Source organism: Dama dama, chromosome 12 (assembly GCF_033118175.1).
Source record: "Dama dama isolate Ldn47 chromosome 12, ASM3311817v1, whole genome shotgun sequence".
In the NCBI taxonomy this organism is placed as follows: domain Eukaryota; kingdom Metazoa; phylum Chordata; class Mammalia; order Artiodactyla; family Cervidae; genus Dama; species Dama dama.
In genome coordinates, this window is record NC_083692.1 from 91,292,874 (window position 1) to 91,311,693 (window position 18,820).

General features: G+C 40.8%; 1 protein-coding gene across 3 annotated transcripts in view; it reads left to right on the forward strand.

Annotated features, from left to right (window-relative positions):
- Nucleotides 1-18,820, forward strand: part of ARSB (arylsulfatase B) — a 158,955-nt gene that overhangs the window by 97,219 nt on the left and 42,916 nt on the right. For 2 of the 3 annotated variants that reach the window (XM_061158101.1, XM_061158102.1), the window contains exon 6: nt 3,358-3,428. In XM_061158101.1, the coding sequence (XP_061014084.1) occupies nt 3,358-3,428 (71 nt within the window). Of the gene's footprint in view, nt 1-3,357; nt 3,429-15,323; nt 15,523-18,820 lie in introns of those variants that run through there. The other variant, XM_061158103.1, reaches the window with a different exon arrangement.

Genomic DNA, 18,820 nt, shown 5'->3' on the forward strand with positions numbered 1-18,820 from the left:
CCCTGAACCCTTTACCAAAATGAAAGAAGTGACGTAAGTGTTGAGACTTGAGAGCCAACCCAGTGACCATAATACCTCTACTGGTTTTCTACCTTTTGTGAGAGGCAAGTCTGATCTTAAACATATCAGGACATTTCTACATGCTGAGAGGGAAATCACATGATCAGTTATTACCAGTGTGTGATAGCATGAGTGAGTAGCGTGCAATTGAATTCCAAAAATCAACTAATGTGTTTAAATACTGCAGGTACAACGTAGATATGGGTCATTTTCCTGTCTTTAAATTCCCAAATTCTGTAAACTATCTGAGTTTTCTCTTTTCATGCTTTTTAAAGTCTTTATGAAATAATAAAAATGTTCACAAGTTATATACTACCTTAAAAAGAATCTTAAAATTTTTCTGATTGCAGTAATGATGCATGCCAACTGTATATGGCACTGTTGAAAATGAAAGTCTTGTAGTGTCACCCAGCCCATCCCCCATCTCAGCTAATAGTTTGGTGTACGTTTTATCATATTTCCGTTATCACTAGCTTCCCTTTACATGTATGTATGCATTTTTAAAAAAATTTCACCTGGAGATATTTCTAAAATCCATCACTTTCCAAAGGACTAGCCCCAGGGAATAGGTACATGAGCTTGTTTAAGGATTTTAATAACTTCTCATACTTTGATGTGGGGTAACCCAAAGTTTGTGCTTCACAGGTGGCCCTGGTGGTAAAGAACCCACTTGCCAATGCAGGAGGCTTAAGAGACATGGGTTCAATCTCTGGGTCAAGAATATCCCCTGGAAGAGGGCATAGCAACCCACTCCAGTGTTCTTGCCTGGAGAATCCCATGGACAGGGGAGCCTGGCAGTCCACAGGGTCTCAAAGAGTCAGACACCCCTGAAGAGACTTAGCACACATGCACCCCAAGATTTATGATACTTTATTCAGTTCCTTTAAATGTACATGTAGTTTTCTTGACTCATTTAATAACTTGAAGTCTCTAATAGTATTTGGTTATTGTTTAAATCACTTGTCTTATTTTGTCTTTCCTTGGCTTATATCTCTGACCACATCCTTATCAAAATATTCTGATTAGTAGATTTTAAAAAGTAGCATCGGGGAGGGGGGATCGGGATGGGGAACACGTGTAAATCCATGGCTGATTCATGTCAATCTATGGCAAAAACCACTACAATATTGTAAAGTAATTAGCCTCCAACTAATAAAAATAAATGAAAAAAAAAAAGTAGCATCACTACATACGTGACTTAAGAAGGTTGGTTGACTTTTGGTTTTTTCACTCCTGTCTGGATCATGAGATTCTACCTGCGATGATTTTCCCCAGCAAATAATTCATCACTGGGATTACTCACTACCTTTAGTGTTCAAAATTCATCTCTTACTATTAAGTTTCATTATTTTGCAATATCTGTGGCTCTTCTGAATAATGAAAAAATGAAATGAATGATATACAGATAAATTCCCTTTAAAAATTATTGAAAAAGTATCTTTTATTTAACCATGCCTAGTACTTTGAGGTATTCCAGTGAGCTCTACTTATAAAGATGAGAAATCTAGGAGTTCCTCCACCTTCTTTCTTATCTTTTTTTTTTTTTTTTTTGATTGAATGAATTCTATTTTTAGTCCAGAAAAGTCATACCTTTGTTTCTAAGTTACCTAGAATTTTAACATGCAAATTTTACTTTGCTAAAATCTAAATTTAATGAACAGTTGTATCCTCTTCCAAATACTACAAAGACTTTCAAATGTTTTTATTCTGATTTCCCCTCCTGACTTACTTGCTATTTTTATCAACCAGATTTTAGCTCTGTTTGCTTGCTTTTTTTAACCTCATGAATTAGACATCACCATTCTGTTACGATTTTCTTATATTCATCTTTTTTTTTTTTTTTTTGGCTTATCATCCCTGCTTACATTCAGAGCTTCTGGGATGAAACCCGAGTTTCTGTCATTTTGGATTGGTTGACAATCTCCATGATATACAGGTCGTTAGTTAAATGTCTCAGGAAGAAAATGAGGAGGAGTCCAAGGAAATAGCCCCCCACATGCACATTCTAGGCCCCCAGGCCTAGAATCATCCCTGTATATTTTCCTCTCTCTAGTTAGAGGATTTTATGGAGTAGAGAGGAAAAAGGAAATCTTATAGAATCCAGAAGTTAAATATATTCACTTTAAAGGATTGTTTCTTATTCTGAGACTGTATTTGTCCTAACTTTTGTTGCTGTTAAAATTACCTTTATTTTGTAAAATAATGGACAGTGATGGTAGTTGAAACTTGTTTTGGTTTTGGTTTTTATTCATGAGGTTTATTTTAACTTTTCCTTACTTGGCAAATATAACATTACCGATCAAAACCCAGATTTTTTGAAAATTTACAAGTCCTTGAAGTCCTAAGCCACTGCTGTAGACAACTAACTGTGAGTTTGGGATGTGGACATTGAAGCTTGTATTCTTGGTTACGTCAGGGGCTTTATTGGTTATTCAGATGTGGACAAATCCTGTAGTGTTAGTACAACCTTTTGTTGTATTATCAAGTAGTCCTTAGGAGTCCCCCAATGATTGAAATTATGTCTAAGAACTTCTTCCATAAGGCTGGGTCTATACTAGCAAAATGATCTGGGTGCTTTTTGCACACCCTGTGTACAAGTGGTGATGTTTATGCTCCCAATTTTTTAGAAACACTCACAACCAAATATTTGGCCAATAACTTACTATGTGCCTTTCTCATATGAAACATGAGTAGGTTGAACTACTCTCCAGGTTTGTTTTCAACACTAATGTGAGTTGTGATTGCATTTGCACATATATCTTAAAGAAAAGAAGTCTTAAAGAGTTAAAACTATTTCATATGTATTTATATTGCATGTAAGTGTCACACTGTAAATTCAGATGCGGAAGACACTCATTTTTCTCATGTGGGCTCATTTAAAAGGCATGCTGCATCGGTGATATGGGCACTGACGTCTTAGCAGATGCTTTTTCTTCCTTTCACTGTGAGTGTTCAGTGTGGAGTCTATACTGGATTTCTCATTTCACTGCTGTAACGAATGGTCATGTTTAAATACGGTCACATTATTTATTACAAAGGGTCACAGAACTCATCTTTATAATGGTCATGTGCTTGACACTGAAGTTGTTATGTAAACATTCAGTCATTGTGACAATGTAGACAAGTGATGGCTACTTGAAGATGCACAACCACAGATTTTGGAAGCCTCTGAATTCATGACAGAGTTGTTAACTGGCAGTTTTGTTATTTCCTATAAGTACAAGGAAAGGAAGTATTACAGTTACTCATACCCATTTGAAAGAGGAAATTAATGTTTTCTAAAAAATTCTTTTTTAGTGAAGGAAGCCCATCCCCCAGAATGGAACTGCTGCACAATATCGACCCAAACTTTGTAGATATTTCACCATGTGAGTACGTTGTTTATTGCTACTAACTTAAATCTCTGTGGCTTACAAAGATGGTTTTATTGCCTTGGGTCTCTCTAGCCTAATTCTCCTTTTCCACTTGAGTTTGCTCTAAAAGTAAACCTTTCTCCATGGTACCTGTGGCAACAGTGTCACCGTGGCTTTGCTGACACAAATGGTGAATGCTGCTAATCAGCTATGTGACCTTCTAAGCCAGTCCCCTCCCCAAGCCCCAGCTTTCCCATCTATAAAAGGGCATCTATTGCTGCCCTATAAATAAATTCTTCAGTACCATTTTTCTAGATTCTGTATATATGTGTTAGAATACAATATGTATCTTTCTCTTTCTGACTCACTTCAGTCTGTATAATAGGTTCTACGTTCATCCACCTCATCAGAATTGACTCAAACATGTTCCTTTTATGGCTGAGTAATATTCCACTGTGTATATATACCACAACTTCTTTATCCATTCATCTGTCAATGGACATCTAGGTTGCTTCCATGTTCTAGCTGTTGTGAATAGTGCTGCATTGAACATGGTTCCACATTCAAGATACATGTGTCTTTTTCAATTTTGGTTTCCTTGGTGTATATGCCTAGGAGTGGGATTGCTGGGTCATATGGTGGTTTTATTCCTAGTGTTTTAAGGAATCTCCATACTGTCTTCCATAGTGGCTATATATATTCCATATATCAATTTACATTCCCACCAACAGTGCAAGAGTGTTCCCTTTTCTCCGCACCCTCTCCAGCATTTATTGTTTATAAACCTTTTGATGATGGCCATTCTGACGGGTGTGAGGTGATATCTCATTGTGGTTTCGATTTGCATTTCTCTAATAATGAGCAATGTTGAGCATCTTTTCATGTGTTTGCAGTGGAGAAACAGACACAGAGAACAGACTGATGGACATGGGGAGAGGGGAGGAGAGGGTGAGGTGTATGGAAAGAGTAACATGGAAAGTTACATCACCATGTATAAAACAGATAGCCAACAGGAATTTGCTGTATGTCTCAGGAAGCTCAAACAGGGGCTCTGTATCAACCTAGAGGGGTGGGATGGTAGGGAGATGGGAGAGAGCTTCAAAAGGGAGGGGATTTTTGGACACCTATGGCTGGTTCATCTGGAGAAGGAAATGGCAACCCACTCCTGTATTCCTGCCTGTAAAATCCTATGGACTGAGGATCCTGGTAGGCTACAGTCCATGGGGTCGAAAAGAGTCGGACACGACTGAGCGATTTCGCTTTCACTTTCACATGGCTGGTTCATGTTGAGGTTTGACAGAACACAGCAAAATTCTGTAAAGCAATTATCTTCAATAAAAAAATGAAAAAAATAAAGTCAGAGAAAAGCAAATATTGTATATTACTACATATATGTGGGATCTAGAAAAATGGTATAAATTGTCTTATTTGCCAAGCAGAAACAGAGGCACAGACACAGAGATCAATCACATGGACACCAAGGGGGAATAGGAGATGGATGAATTGGGAGATTGGGATTGACATATATACACGATTGATACTATATATAAAATAGATGATTAATTAAGAAATATTGCTATGATGACAATATTCCCTCGGCTTATCTATAGGTTAAATGCATTCTCTTTTAAAATAGTGGCTAGGTGCAAGCTGAGATTAATTTTTACATTTTTAAATTTTAATTTAATTTTTATTTTAGATTGGGATGTGGTTGATTTATAATGTTGTATTGATTTTGGGTGTGCTACAGGTGGTTCAGTTGTACATATGTGCTTGCACGCTCAGTCGCTTCAGTTGTGTCTGACTCTTTGCAACCCTATGAACTATAGCCTCCCCCCGCACCAAGGCTACTCTGTCCATATGATTATCTTGGGAAGAACACTGGAGTGGGTTGCCAGTTCCTCCTCCAGGGGATCTTCCTGGTCCATGGATTGAATCCGTGTTCCTCCATTGCAGGTGGATTCTGTATCACTGAGCCACCTGGGAAGCCCATACATGTATCTGTTCTTTTTTTATTTCTTTTCTCATATAGGTTATTACAGAATACTGAGTGGTTTTTACATTTTTTTCAGCTTTGTTATTACTTATTTTTAGATCTTTTTGAAAAATGAAAACTGTGGAGGGAGGTTCAAGAGGAAGGGAACATATGTGTACCCATTGCTGATTCATGTTGATGTATGGCAGAAACCAACACAATATTGTAAAGCAACTATCCTTCAATTAGAATAAATGTTAAAAAAAAAAAAAAAAAAGGAGAACCCATCTTTGATAAGCCAGTTCCCTCTCTGAGCCCCAGCTTTCCCATCTGTAAAAGGAGAACCCATCTTTGATAAGCCAGTTCCCTCTCTGAGCCCCAGCTTTCCCATCTATAAAAGGAGAACCCATCTCTGAGCCTCCTGTAACCGTCAGCATAGTGCTGTTATTGCCCCGTTCTTACCTGAGAGTGTCAGAACCTCCTTCCAGAAAACTCAAGGCCAAATCAGCCAGCACATCATCTGATCAGGCTGCCCAGGTGCTACGCAGACCTGCCAGGTCTCATAAACCTGTGATTTTCCTGGCAATCCTGCAACTTAGCTTGATTCTGCCTAGTGCCTAAATTAACCCATAAGGAGCCCTATTAATTCCTGCAGGGAGAGAGGCCATGAGGTGCTCCCACATTGCCATAGGTTGTAATGCATGCAATAGCCCTTTATAAATACCATACCAGTGGCCCCGATGCCCCTGTGTCATGAGTTAGGGCCTAGAAAATGTTAAATTAGATGCCAGGATCCATCGTCATGCCTTGTTGTGAGACTGTCTGCAGGAAATATTGCTCTGACATTCCCTTCACTCACTTGGGTGCTCCCATCGCCTCTTTTAGACATACCACTCCCCCATGGTTCAAGCTCTTCTTACTCTTCTTTTTCCTCTCCAATCTGTGCTACAGCCTGCCTTAGATTCCCCTGCCCGGAGGAGGACCCCACAGTAATTCTGAGTGTGTCACCAGGCGTTTGGGGTCCAGCTCTCCTTGTCAGCCCCACTCCATGCCCTTCCTCCATCTTCTTGCCCTCCTAGACACTTGGCGTTTCCAAGTATGCAGATCATCATCCTTAGGTCTTGAGCGTGCTTCTCCCTATGCCTTTTGCTGCTCCTCCAGAAGTTTCCTCATCCCTTAAAACCCAGTCCACTTGTCCCACTTCTGTGAGTGCTTTCCAGAAACCCCAGAGGAAACAGTGCCCCTTCCTCTCCGCATATGTGCACCCCTTCATATATGTCTCTGTATATGCTATGCTGAGTTGCTCAGTGGTGTGTGACTCTCTGTGACCCCATGGACTATAGCTCGCCAGGCTCTTCTGTCCATGGGATTCTCCAGGCAAGAATACTGGAGTGGGTTGCCATTTCCTCCTCCAGGGGATCTTCCTGACCCAGGGATTGAACCCAGGTCTCCTGCATTTGCAGGCAGATTCTTTACTGCTGAGGCACTGGGGAGGAGTCCAACTCTTTACGACCCCATGGACTGCAGCACGCCAGGCTTCCCTGTTCATCACCAACTCCCGGAGCTTACTCAAACTTCTGTCCATCAACCGTCTCATCCTCTGTTGTCCCCTTCTCTTCCTGCCTTCAGTCTTCCCCAGCATCAGGGTCTTTTCCAATGAGTCAGTTCTTTGCATCAAGTGGCCAAAGTACTGGAATTTCAACTTCAACATCAGTCCTTCCAATGAATATTCAGGACTGATTTCGTTTAGGATTGACTGGTTGGATCTCCTTGCTGTCCAAGGGACTCTCAAGAGTCTTTTCCAACACCACAGTTCAAAAGCATCAATTCTTCAGCATTCAGCTTTCTTTATAGTCCAATTCTCACATCCATACATGACTACTGGAAAAACCATAGCTTTGACTAGACAGACCTTTGTTGGCAAAGTAATGTCTCTGCTTTTTAATATGCTGTCTAGATTGGTCATAGCTCTTCTTCCAAGGAGCAAGCATCTTTTAATTTCACAGCTGCAGTCACCATCTACAGTGATTTTGGAGCCCCCCAAAATAAAGTCTGTCACTGTTTTTATTGTTTCCCCATCTATTTGCCATTAAGTGATGGGACTGGATGCCATGATCTTAGTTTTCTGAATGTCAAGTTTTCAGCCAACTTTTTCACACTCATCTTTCACTTTCATCAAGAGGCTCTTTAGTTCTTCTCTTCTGTCAGAAGGGTGGTGTCATCTGCATATCTGAGGTTATTGATATTTCTACCATCAATCTTGATTCCAGCTTGTGCTTCATCCAGCCTGGCATTTTGCATGATGTACTCTGCATATAAGTTTGCTCCAAGCATTAGAGTAGTGTGAATTATTACACAGCTTTGTTATTACTACATCCTTCCCATCTTTCTGGCCCTGTTCTAAAACATCACTACATCATTCCAGTTTTCCATCTGCTGTCTTTCCTTTAGTGGGTCTCGTTGGCAGTGGTGAACCAGTGTCTCCTTCTATCATGAATTGTAGGAATTGATGTTAGACTTTTCTGAAGGAAGTCCTGCCTTCCACATAGGACCAGAGCCCCTCAAAAGCTAGCCTCTTGCCTTGTAGCATCTTCACCACCTCCCCCTTACTCTAGGAGTACAAATCACCACAGAAGCCCTTCCTACTGGTGGAGTTTGGGTTTTTTCCATGGCCACATACCTTGGTGGGTTGTGGCTTTGATATTAACAGTAAAAATGTTTCCAAAAGACTGGTGTGTACATGCACACACCAGAGGTCATAGGATCACCTGTGAGCCAGGAGATTCTGCAATAAAGCATAGAGAAATCTCAAAGAGCTGTAGATCATACCCATGAGGATGACTATGGGAAGGGAGGAGTGGAGGAAGGAAGAGAACAACTGTTGAGAAGGATGTGACTTGGAGCACTTGTGCACTGCTGTTGGGAATATAAACTGGTACAGCCGCTGTGGAAACACTACGGCAGTTCCTGAAAAACATAAAAATAGAACTGCCACATGATCCAGCAATTCCATACCTGGATATATGCCCAAAAGAATTGAAATCAGGGATTTGAACAGCATTGTTCACAGTAGCTGGGAGGTGGAAGCCACCCAAATGTCCTCTAAGAGAGGGATGGATAAACAAAATGTGCTACATACATACAATGGAGTATTACTGTTCAGTCTTAGAAAGAAAGGAAAATTCCGACACATGTTGCAACATGGTTAAACCTTGAGGACAGTATAGTAAATAAGATATGCCAGTCACAAAAAAAGACAAATACCACATGATTCCACTCACATGAGGTACCTGCAGTAGTTGAAATCGTAGAGACAGAAAGTAGCACAGTGGGCTCTAGGGGCTGGGTGGAAGGAGGAATGGGAGTTGTTACTTTTTAGTGGATATTGAGCTTTGGTTTTATAAGATAAAGAGTTCTGTGGACGGATGATGGTGATGGTAGCACAGGAATGTGATTGTACTCGATGCCACTGAACTGGACACTTAAAAATGGTTTAGACGGTAAATTCCATGTTAGGTATTATATTGTACCAAAATTTTAAAAATTAAAAATAAATTAAATTTAATCCCCCCCAAAAAGCATAGAAACTCCATGAAGACAGGATCTATAACATTTTCTTTTATTGCCATATTTCCAGTGCATAGCACAAGGCCTGCCATCATACTAAGTCCTCAATAAATATTTGTTCATGAATGATGACTAGACCAACAGGTTATAGTCTTTGTTTTATTGTCTCTTAGCCTTTCTTGAACCTAAAAGTGCCTCCAGATGGCAATTCACACTCTCCTCTTAAACCCTGAACTCACATCCTACATTTTGTGCCTAAAAAAAAAGGTCACAAGCTGCTTTTTATTTTAATTAACATTATCACATACAGATGTTTGAAACTACTTATCCGGCATATAAATGCCCACCCTCACTCTTCCCCTCATGGAAAATATCCAGTGATGTGGCATTTTTCCTGCCCACTTCATCTCTTTACCCCAGACTTCCTTGATGAACAAACGAAAGAAAGTGAAAGTGTTAGTCAGTAAGTCATGTCCAACTCTTTGGGACCCCATGGACTGTAGCCCACCAGGCACCGCTGTCCATGGGATTCTCCAGGCAAGAATACTGGAGTGGGTTGCCCTTCCCTTCTCCAGGGGATCTTCCCGACCCAGGAATCAAACCTGGGTCTCCCGCACTGCAGGCAGATTCTTTACCATCTGAGCCACCAGGGACAAATATATATAAATATAAAGCCCCCGACCTGGTTTCAGCTCAGCTGACTTCCCCTCTGAGCCGAGGGTGCAGCTGCTTCTTGCGGGTCTCTGTTCCCATTTCCGCCTTTCTGGAAAGCTCCCTTTCATTGCTGCTCTGGGCACTGGCTCTCTCAGTGCGCGCAAAGCGGCCTCTGCTTTTATCTCTCTTGCCCCCGGGCCCCTGGCCAGTGTCAAACATATGGTTTATAATTGCTTCCCCGTGTGCTTTGAGGAAACTTCTTATTCATCTTCAGAGGCTTTGTTTTCAGGTGACCTTGCATGGACACATTTTGGTCTCTGTTCAGGTAGTACCTTTTTCTCCTCCTTCATTGCTAAGAATAGATCCTGAGAAGTATTTATTCTCCTCCTGTCCTCCCACGTCTGTGAAGGGTTTCTTTCTAGCAGGCTGACCTGACTCAGGGTCTGTCTCCAGCTGCACAGGGTGGGCCATGGAGGAAGCCTGTGCAAGAGTCTGGGGGGAGGGGATGGTACCATCGAAGGTGATTTGTGGGAAAGCCTGGAGACATTCAAAGGGCAGGGAGCAGCCGTGACCCCCGGTTAGGCTCTGAGGTCCTACAGGTGTGAATGCCACTCAGCCTGGTTCTGAAGCACTCTAGCCCCAAATTCTGTGGTCCCCTCGGTTCTAGCCAGCCAGTTCTCGTCCCCGTCATGCCTCAAACCAGGAGGAGAAATGGTTTCAAAGGTATTAGTCTGCCTTAGAGAACACCCCAGGCTTGCCCTGGGCTCTTCCGAGGTAAAGAATATGAGGTCCGTCTATGACCACAACTCACCTTGGAAGTCAGATGTGGCTTTCGGTGAATCATCAGAATCCTCACGTCCATCCGCTTGTGTGACCTGACCCACATGCACACATATGAAGCGCTCAGCCCCCTGCTGGCGGAAGCCTGATTAGAGACGAAGGGCCCTGACAGATGTTAGCATTTTCCACTCCAAAGGCCAAGGCTTCAAAGTGAGTCTGTACATCTTCGTCACTATTGCATTGAAAGGGCCTCTTCTCTTCAAAGGTTATAATATAGGATGTTATTTCTGCTCATGAGTACAGGGTGAAAGAACAGTCTTCACTCCCTCCCCTCCTCTCACACACATTCTCTGTGGTAAAATCTTCAGGTCTGTACTCTAGATCCAGGAGTGGTCCAGGTCTGCATGCTTGGAGCTGCTCCCTGTTTTCCTCTTTAGAGCAAATTCAGATCCACTCCCTGACGCTAAGTTGCCGTTTCTGAGGTGATTTGTTCAGTAGATCCTGCCGGTCCCCAACAGGTAAACAGCTGCAGGTTGTTGTTGTTCTGTTGCTAAGTTGTGTCCAACTCTTCATGACCCTATGAACTTCAGCATGCCAGGCTTCCCTGTCCTTCATCAACTCCTGGAGCTTGCTCAGTCTCATGTCCATTGAGTCGATGATACCATCCAATCATCTCATCCTGTCACCCCCTTCTCCTCCTGCCTTCAATCTTTCCCAGCATCAGGGTTTTTTCCAATGGGTTGGCTCTTTGCATCAGGTGGCCAAAGTATTGGAGCTTTAGCTTCAGTCCTTCCAATGAATACTCAAAGTTGATTTCTTTCGTGATGGACTGGTTAGATCTCCTTGTAGTCCAAGGGACTCTCAAGAGTCTTCTCCAACACCACAGTTCAAAAGCATCAATTCTTCAGTGCTCAGCTTTCTTTTTGGTCCAACTCTCACATCCATACATGATTTCTGGAAAAAACCATAGCTTTGACTATATGGACCTTTGTTGGCAAAGTGTACAAGAGATCATTTAGGCTTTAGCTTTTGTTGAAAGAGGATGTAGACACAGGCCCTCACTTACCTGCTTGACAGCTGTTGGTGGTCCCCAGCTGCCCACAGCCATGCGCAGACTCCTTGGCCTGCCTCCTGCAGCCTCTGTGATTCCGCTCAGCACCATTGCAGCATCCTCCGCCATCTTCCTTTGCTTCTCTGACCCTTCTCGAGGGCCCAAGTCATATTCTCCTGCTCCATGAAGCCCTCCCCGACCCTCCAGACTTAAGTCCCTTGAGTTTTCCTGGAGCATCTTGAGACACTGAGATCTTGCTTCTTTCTCCTGCAGTTATTTATGTTTATGGTTTCCCCATCCAGAGCCATATACTCCGTGGAGGGCAAAATTTCATCATATATGATGAAATATATATAATATATATTTTATATATATATAAAAAATATATACAAAGGGCTCTCTTGAGGATCTTTGTGTAAGGAGATGTACACATCCCCAAAGAATGCGTGCTAATAAATTAGTCATTTAGGTTGGTTATCATCTGCTCATTTAATTAGAAGACATCTAACAAGAGCAGTAATACCATACATTATTTCAAAGCACTTTCATGTCTTTCTGGGCATATTGGGGAAGTACCAACACAGGGCGGCTTTCTATCATTCAACCTGAAATGATATATTGAGCAGGAAAAAAAAAGTTAGGTGGAATGCCTGAGGCCAGCCAGCTGTCAGTGAGATTTCCCATCACTGCATGGAGTACCAGCAGCTAGAAGGCACCCTGGCAGTCAGTTCAGCCACCCACTTTATAATCCAGATGGAGAAACTGAGGCAGCAGGTCGCACACACCTAATAAATAACAACCCTGGACCTCAGGGCTCTGCAGGTCCAAGCTTCACGTATAAGACACGATCTGCTGACCTCAGAGGTCTCTGTTTTCTGATCTGCACTGATTTTGTGAAAAAAGTACAGTCACCTCCCTCAAATACCCAGTGTGTTGATGGAGGATTATACATTTAAATGAGGCTGGGGAAGCAGATCTACTTGTGACACTAACCTTGCTGTTTCACGCGTAACCTGACTCTGTGGATGATGGCAGCTTCTCTTTGAACGGCTTGTTATGGAAACTGTTTGTGCTTCCTGGTAATTATCTCTGCGGAGGGTGGTGGGATGAGGGAGCGGGGTGTGGCTGAGGTGGAGTAGCCTACTGGGACTTGTAGAGTTCCAGGGTGTCAGAAAGACCTGGATCTGAATTCCAGCTTTGACGTATTTCCTGTGAGCTGGTAGATAAGTTCTCTGTTTTCTGTTCCATTACCTATGAATTGGGGACGGTTATAGGTATCGCCTCTAAATATGTTCAAACAATAGCAAATAGCAATTATACACTGACTGTTGGTGTTGGAGGTGCAGTGTCCGTACTTTTTATGTTCGCTGTGTCTGCAGTTTCAATTTTTGGTAATGAGCACACATTGTCTCCTTAACCAGGAGTAAAGCCATAAAAATTATTTTTTAAAACCAGCTTAGAGGATTCTTGTGAGAGTGTAATATCTGGAAAACTGCTGGGTTCTTAGCGAGGGGAAGTGGAGGCCATCCCAGAGTTCTTGGTCACTATGCCCACCTGTCCTGGGTCAGAGAAGCTAGCATGTGACAGCATTTTTCCTCAGGTGTTAGTCCCGATATCCTGACCTTCTGAGCTGCCATTCTTTCTCTAGAGCAAATATAAGAGCTCATTTTACAGCGTGTCACAGAATTAGCAGAATTTTGTGTCTTTTCTTGCTGCCAATGTTTGCCTGCAGAGGTTCGTCAAATTTTCCTTGGTGTGGGCTGGTCAAGCCCTCAATCACAGAACCTAAATACAGATAACTTTTCTCCTCTTTAATTTTCAAAGGCTTTTAGTTTGCCTCCTTGACTTTGGGGAGTACTAAAGTGTGTTTGGAAATGTGGCCTTTCTGATGCTGAAGGCCGTCCCACAAGCCTCGTTTCCCGCCCGCCCCACTTCACACAGGGCATCTCAAGTAACATACATCAAACCTTTGCTGTTAACACTTGGTGCTGGCGTACTGGCTTTCATCCTGAGAAAATAAATAAACCAAACCAAACCCACAGCACTTTAAAAACACTAATTAATCCTCACCACAGGCCTAGACTACACAGAAATGGCAAATCCCACTGCCCCAATTTTATGTTTGAAGAAGTCAGAGTAAGCACCTATTTTAAGGCTTCTCAGGGCCAGATAACAGAGGCTGACTTGAAGGGCTTGGGCCAGGCCTGCCTCTGGGAGATGGGTGTCTGGCCATGTGGTTACTTGCTCGAAACCTCACTTACATATCAGCTTAATTTTTTTCCCCCAAGGTTATGTTGATGCCACATCCTCTCATTTCCAACTGACCTCTTATTTATTTGGTTACTTTTCTTTAATTCTGGTAGAGCTTAGAAATTTTAGCAATGGCTTCCAAGAGTAGCCTGACAATTCTAATTTATTCAAAGGTCGATGCTTATTTTGATACTCAGCACAGAAGTAGGCCACCCTCCAAGTAATCCCTTTCAGATCCAGCCCCTGTGCCCACTCCACCCTCCACACTGGAGGCCTCTTTGTAGCTAGATCTCTTCAAGATTTGGGAATGTGCAGACTCTCTGCTTTCTCTCCCAGTCTAAACTACACATCTTTCTACCTCAGTCCCCTAGTCCTACAACCTATAAGGGTAAAGATAGATATATATTGTTCTTGAAATTGTCAACCATAGTATTTTGGAAAGACATAAAACCTCACTAAATTCCATGGGACAAATCCAGTGCAGTTAAATTGTGGTAAGTCTACTTTCTCAATATTGACTAATCTGGTCAGATTTTTGGGGGGCTTTAGGGTGCCTATGTATAAGGCTGAAATGAAACTTAAAAACATTTCTGAGAAGTAAGCTGTAGAAAGCTGAGGATGTGGTCTGCTTTAATAACCTATAATGTAATATGTTGGGCTTCCCAGGTGGCACTAGTGGTAAAGAACCTGCCTGCCAATGCAAGAGACATAGAGATGTGGGTTTGATCCTTGGGTCGGGAAGATCCCTGGAGGAAGGCATGGCAACCCACGCTAGTATTCTTGCCTGGAGAATCCCATGGACAGAGGAGCCTAGAAGGTTACAGTCCACAGGATCGCAGAGAGTTTAGACACAACTGAAGTGACTTAGCACACACACACCCTGTGTAAGATGACAGTGATCAGGCATGGCATGTATAGAATAAAATCTGTTACCTCTGGCAGCGAATACCTAGAGAATAAATACATGGCCTCTGCTTCTGAAGAGCCTTTTGAATCAGAGGAAAAATATATATATGCCCAGGAAGTGATATTAACACAGTTATAAAATAAAGTAGCAACAAATGATAAGCGATAGAAATCAAATACATAGGCACTAAGGAGAAATGAAGAAATAATGAAAGGCATTTGGGGGTGATTAGGGTAGATTTGCTCAAAAAGTATAGCTTTAAATTTATTATCTCAACAACTTTGGTTTTATCTTTCTTGATTTTTATCACCTTCCTCTCCCATTAAAACTGTCTGCGAGGGCAGACAGTTTTATCTTTCATATTTGTTATTTTCCCTAAGCATCTGGAGCAGTGACACAACAAAAATAATAGTCAAATAAATTTCCTTCTTTATTTAAAGAAAAATGGAAAAAGGAAAGATTTAGGAAAGGCTTTAAGAGGTCTTTTAAAAAGAAATTAGATGTCAGAGGTACTTGATTTGTAATAGCTAATGTTTGTTCATAAAGTAACACAAAAACTTTAGATTTGGCTTAATATAGCAGGTAAGCGTCTGACACTAGTATCATTCCTAATCATGACAGGAAGTCATGATTATTTTGATCACTTATTCATTCCAGAGCCTTTCCTCTATATCATTTTGTAAAAATTCCTTTCAGAAAATAATTTGGTCTTTATTTGACTTTCAGCTCCTTTCTCAGAAGAGAAAATAAGAATAAAAGAGGAAAGATAAAGAAACTCAGCTCAAGTACCACCCTCCCTTCTAATCATTTGCCTGAAATGTAAGAATTATTTGTAAGATAAATATGTCATTTAAAGAAAGTTGAGGATTGGATTTTGGTTATTTCTTGGACAAGGTAGAATGTAGTATCTGATTTCTGTTAACAACTAATGTTTAAATATTTTAATGTTAGAGACTGAAAAAAAAATCTAAACCTTTCTCTTTTTCTCATTCAACCGTATTTTCAAATTTATGTGAGGTTGTTTTTTTCTTAATCTTTCCTCAAATTATAAAGGACACATTTACCCTACATTAAGCTCAAATGAATATACATTCTTTTTAAATGAAAATATTGACAGTCTAAGCCAAATTAGAAAAGAATGGAAAGAGGTATTACGTAAACCGTCAGACACTTGGAAGAGCATGCAAGCAAATCTAAGAACTGCATGTTTTTCATAATTTTATATTTTCCCTTTTAAAAAATTTTCACTTTCCAGATTGTTGATGGTTTGGCAGCTCCACGAATGACATCAACTCTTCCATTGTGCAGTATCTGCTTTCTTTTAGATAACTGAGGGCGCTTCATCAAGTTTGGGTGATTAAGTTGATTTTAAAAACCAACTGGGTTTGAATTTAAATTCCCCTAACTGCTAAATCAAACACATTCTTGACCTTAGGCCTACTTGTAAGCACTCTTAAAAACTTATATTGCACATAGACTGCTTTATTTCTTAAAGGAGAAGTAAGCAAGTGAGAGAAAAATGTACTTCTTAAAGTTCCTGATCATATTGGTCAAAATGCACTGATCATATTGGTCATATGATCATATTGGTCATTTGATCATATTGGTCAAAATGGATTGTCAGTGTGGTACTCCAGCCATTCAGATGCTTTCACGCCAAGCATCCTCTTTTCTCTTATTTAATCTGACATCAAATCAAGAGGATAATCACCTTGGCAGGCATTGTTTTCCCACCTCAGAAATTACAGAGTGCCCTGAGCTCTAGTCTCTATCAGCAATCAGGGATAGCTTCTGACCATCAGCAAGGCGGTGATGAAAACATTAGACTAGAAGTTAGACTGTAATGGGGAAGAAGAAAGCAGTCTCTGAACAGTACCAACAACTTTTCCGCATTGCCTAGGAAGTCACTTGTGACCATACTTGCATTCCAAAAGTCTGATCTGTCACCCGACCGCAAACCAGTGCTTCTCAGATTAGAATGGGCATGTGGATCACTCAGTTGAGTTGGGCTGGGCTGGGGCCTGCATTCAATCTTTCTAACAAGCTCTCAGGTGGAGCCAATGCTGCTGGATCTCTGGCAATACTTTGAGTAGTCCCTAGTCTAGGAAGGACTTTTACCTGATTTGAAGCTCAAGATTTATAATTTAAAATATTTGCATAAATATTTGATTGAAGACTAAGTAAATGTTTTTCTGTGTGAGATATGCAGTTAAAGACAGAGATATAAGACCTTAAATCTCAGACATGTTTTATAGGTCTTCATAAATTTCCCCCGGTCCCTATTTAGGCTAGTAGGACAGGAATTTACATTGTCTTTCTCATTATCTAGATGTCAAATTGTTTCCCAATCCTAAAGTAATCTGGCGTTTAATGAAAAACATCCAAAATATATTTCGGCCAGCGAGGCATGAAGATTTTAGAGCTTATCTCAGAAACTTGGTTCCTTTTTCCCTTTGTTCCTGATGTTCTCATTCTGTCAACATTCAGGGGAAAAAAAACTCAAGCTTCCAAAATATGGTCATGAACTGAGCAACTGCCCAGGAAGCAGTTCCCAACCCTACAATGAAGTAGCCAATTTCTTTTTTTTTTTTTTCTTAAAAAAATTTTTTTTAATATAAATTTATTTATTTAATTGGAGGCTAATTACTTTACAGTATTGTAGAGGTTTTGCCATACTTTGACATGAATCTGCCATGGGTGTACATGTGTTCCCCATCCTGAGAGGTAGCCAATTTCTACTCAAATTCTCTGAGACCCTCCCTGCTTGGGTTGTGGGTTCTGACTCCTTCCAAGTACTGCTCTGGTCTTGCAGGGTATTGGGGATGGGTACTGGGAAGCTCCAGTGGGCCCCCGAGAGACTATGTGGAGAAACTGGGTGACTAAGGGTGCTATGTGGGAAGTAGGAAAGCTCCCCATGTTCATGGTTTTGTAAATGACTGAGAGGTTACTCTCAAGTGGCTTTTGACATGCATGCATCCATGTGGCTGGTCAAAGAAGTGGCTGGAACACCTATTGCTCCATCACCCTATCTCCTAGGAACACAGAGCATCCTCACCCATTGTTATTGTGTGAGCTTGTCATACATCCTGGTCTCAGCAAGTTCGTTTTCTTTTGTCACCTCTCAAAGTTAGAAATATAGACATGTCTACAACTTCAGAGCATCTGAAAAACATATCTTGTCACCACATTTAGAGGGAAAATGGTAGAATTTGATGTTCCTATAATATTGTAAAGAAGAAAACCTATTCTTTTTTTCCCCATGAATTGATGCCTTTGTTTGGAACATCATAAGAGGATTCAGTATAGTTTTCCTTTGAAGTGTTTGGAGACAGTACAAGATAGATAACTAAAGAGAACTGACTGTTTAGCACAGGAACTTGACTCTGTGGTGACCTGGGAAGGAAATCTAAAATAGAGTGGATGTATTAATATGTATAACTGATGTACTTTTGCTTACAGCACAAACTAATGCAACATTGTAAAGCAGCTATACTCCAATAAAATGTTCTTTCTGTTTAGAGATGGAAACAAAATATTATATGTAATATCTAAGAGGGAAAAATGCAGAATAGAAAATTTTATGTTCATTATTACCTCAATTGCATACAAAAATATGGGCATTAAAATAGGATTAGAAGGAATATGCCAAAATGTTATGATGGGCCATTAGCTTTTGAGAGTGAGATTGCAGATGACTTTTATTACCAGTTTTCATTCTGTTCAGTATAGGCCAAATTTTTTTTTACAAGTTATACTGTTACTCTTGCAATTAAAAAAAAAAAAAAGAACAAAGAAAAAGGAAACAAAGTAACACTGTGATCAGGCTGACAGTCCCTGAGCCTTAACCTCCTCACACCAAACATGCCTGAAGCTCAGTGCTGGGACTTGGGTCTGTATTTAATTGTTTGATGTTTTTATGTGATATGGATCTGTGTACTGCCTTGGTGACAGGAATACATTAAAGTGTCTCAATAAAGACCAAACTCATCTATTTTTCCAAAATCTATATTTGATTAATTCTACAAAGGTCCAGGTCAAAGTTACTCCTCAAACCTCATTATTTTAATAAAGAAGCCCAAAGTTTCCATGTTTGCCAGGAAATTCATTATCATTGTAAAACAGCAAAAGGTCACAAAATGTCTCCTTCCACAATCAAATAGCATATAAGAAAAATTTCTTATTCTCAACAATTCATTACCCCACCAGAACCAAGAGAAACCTCT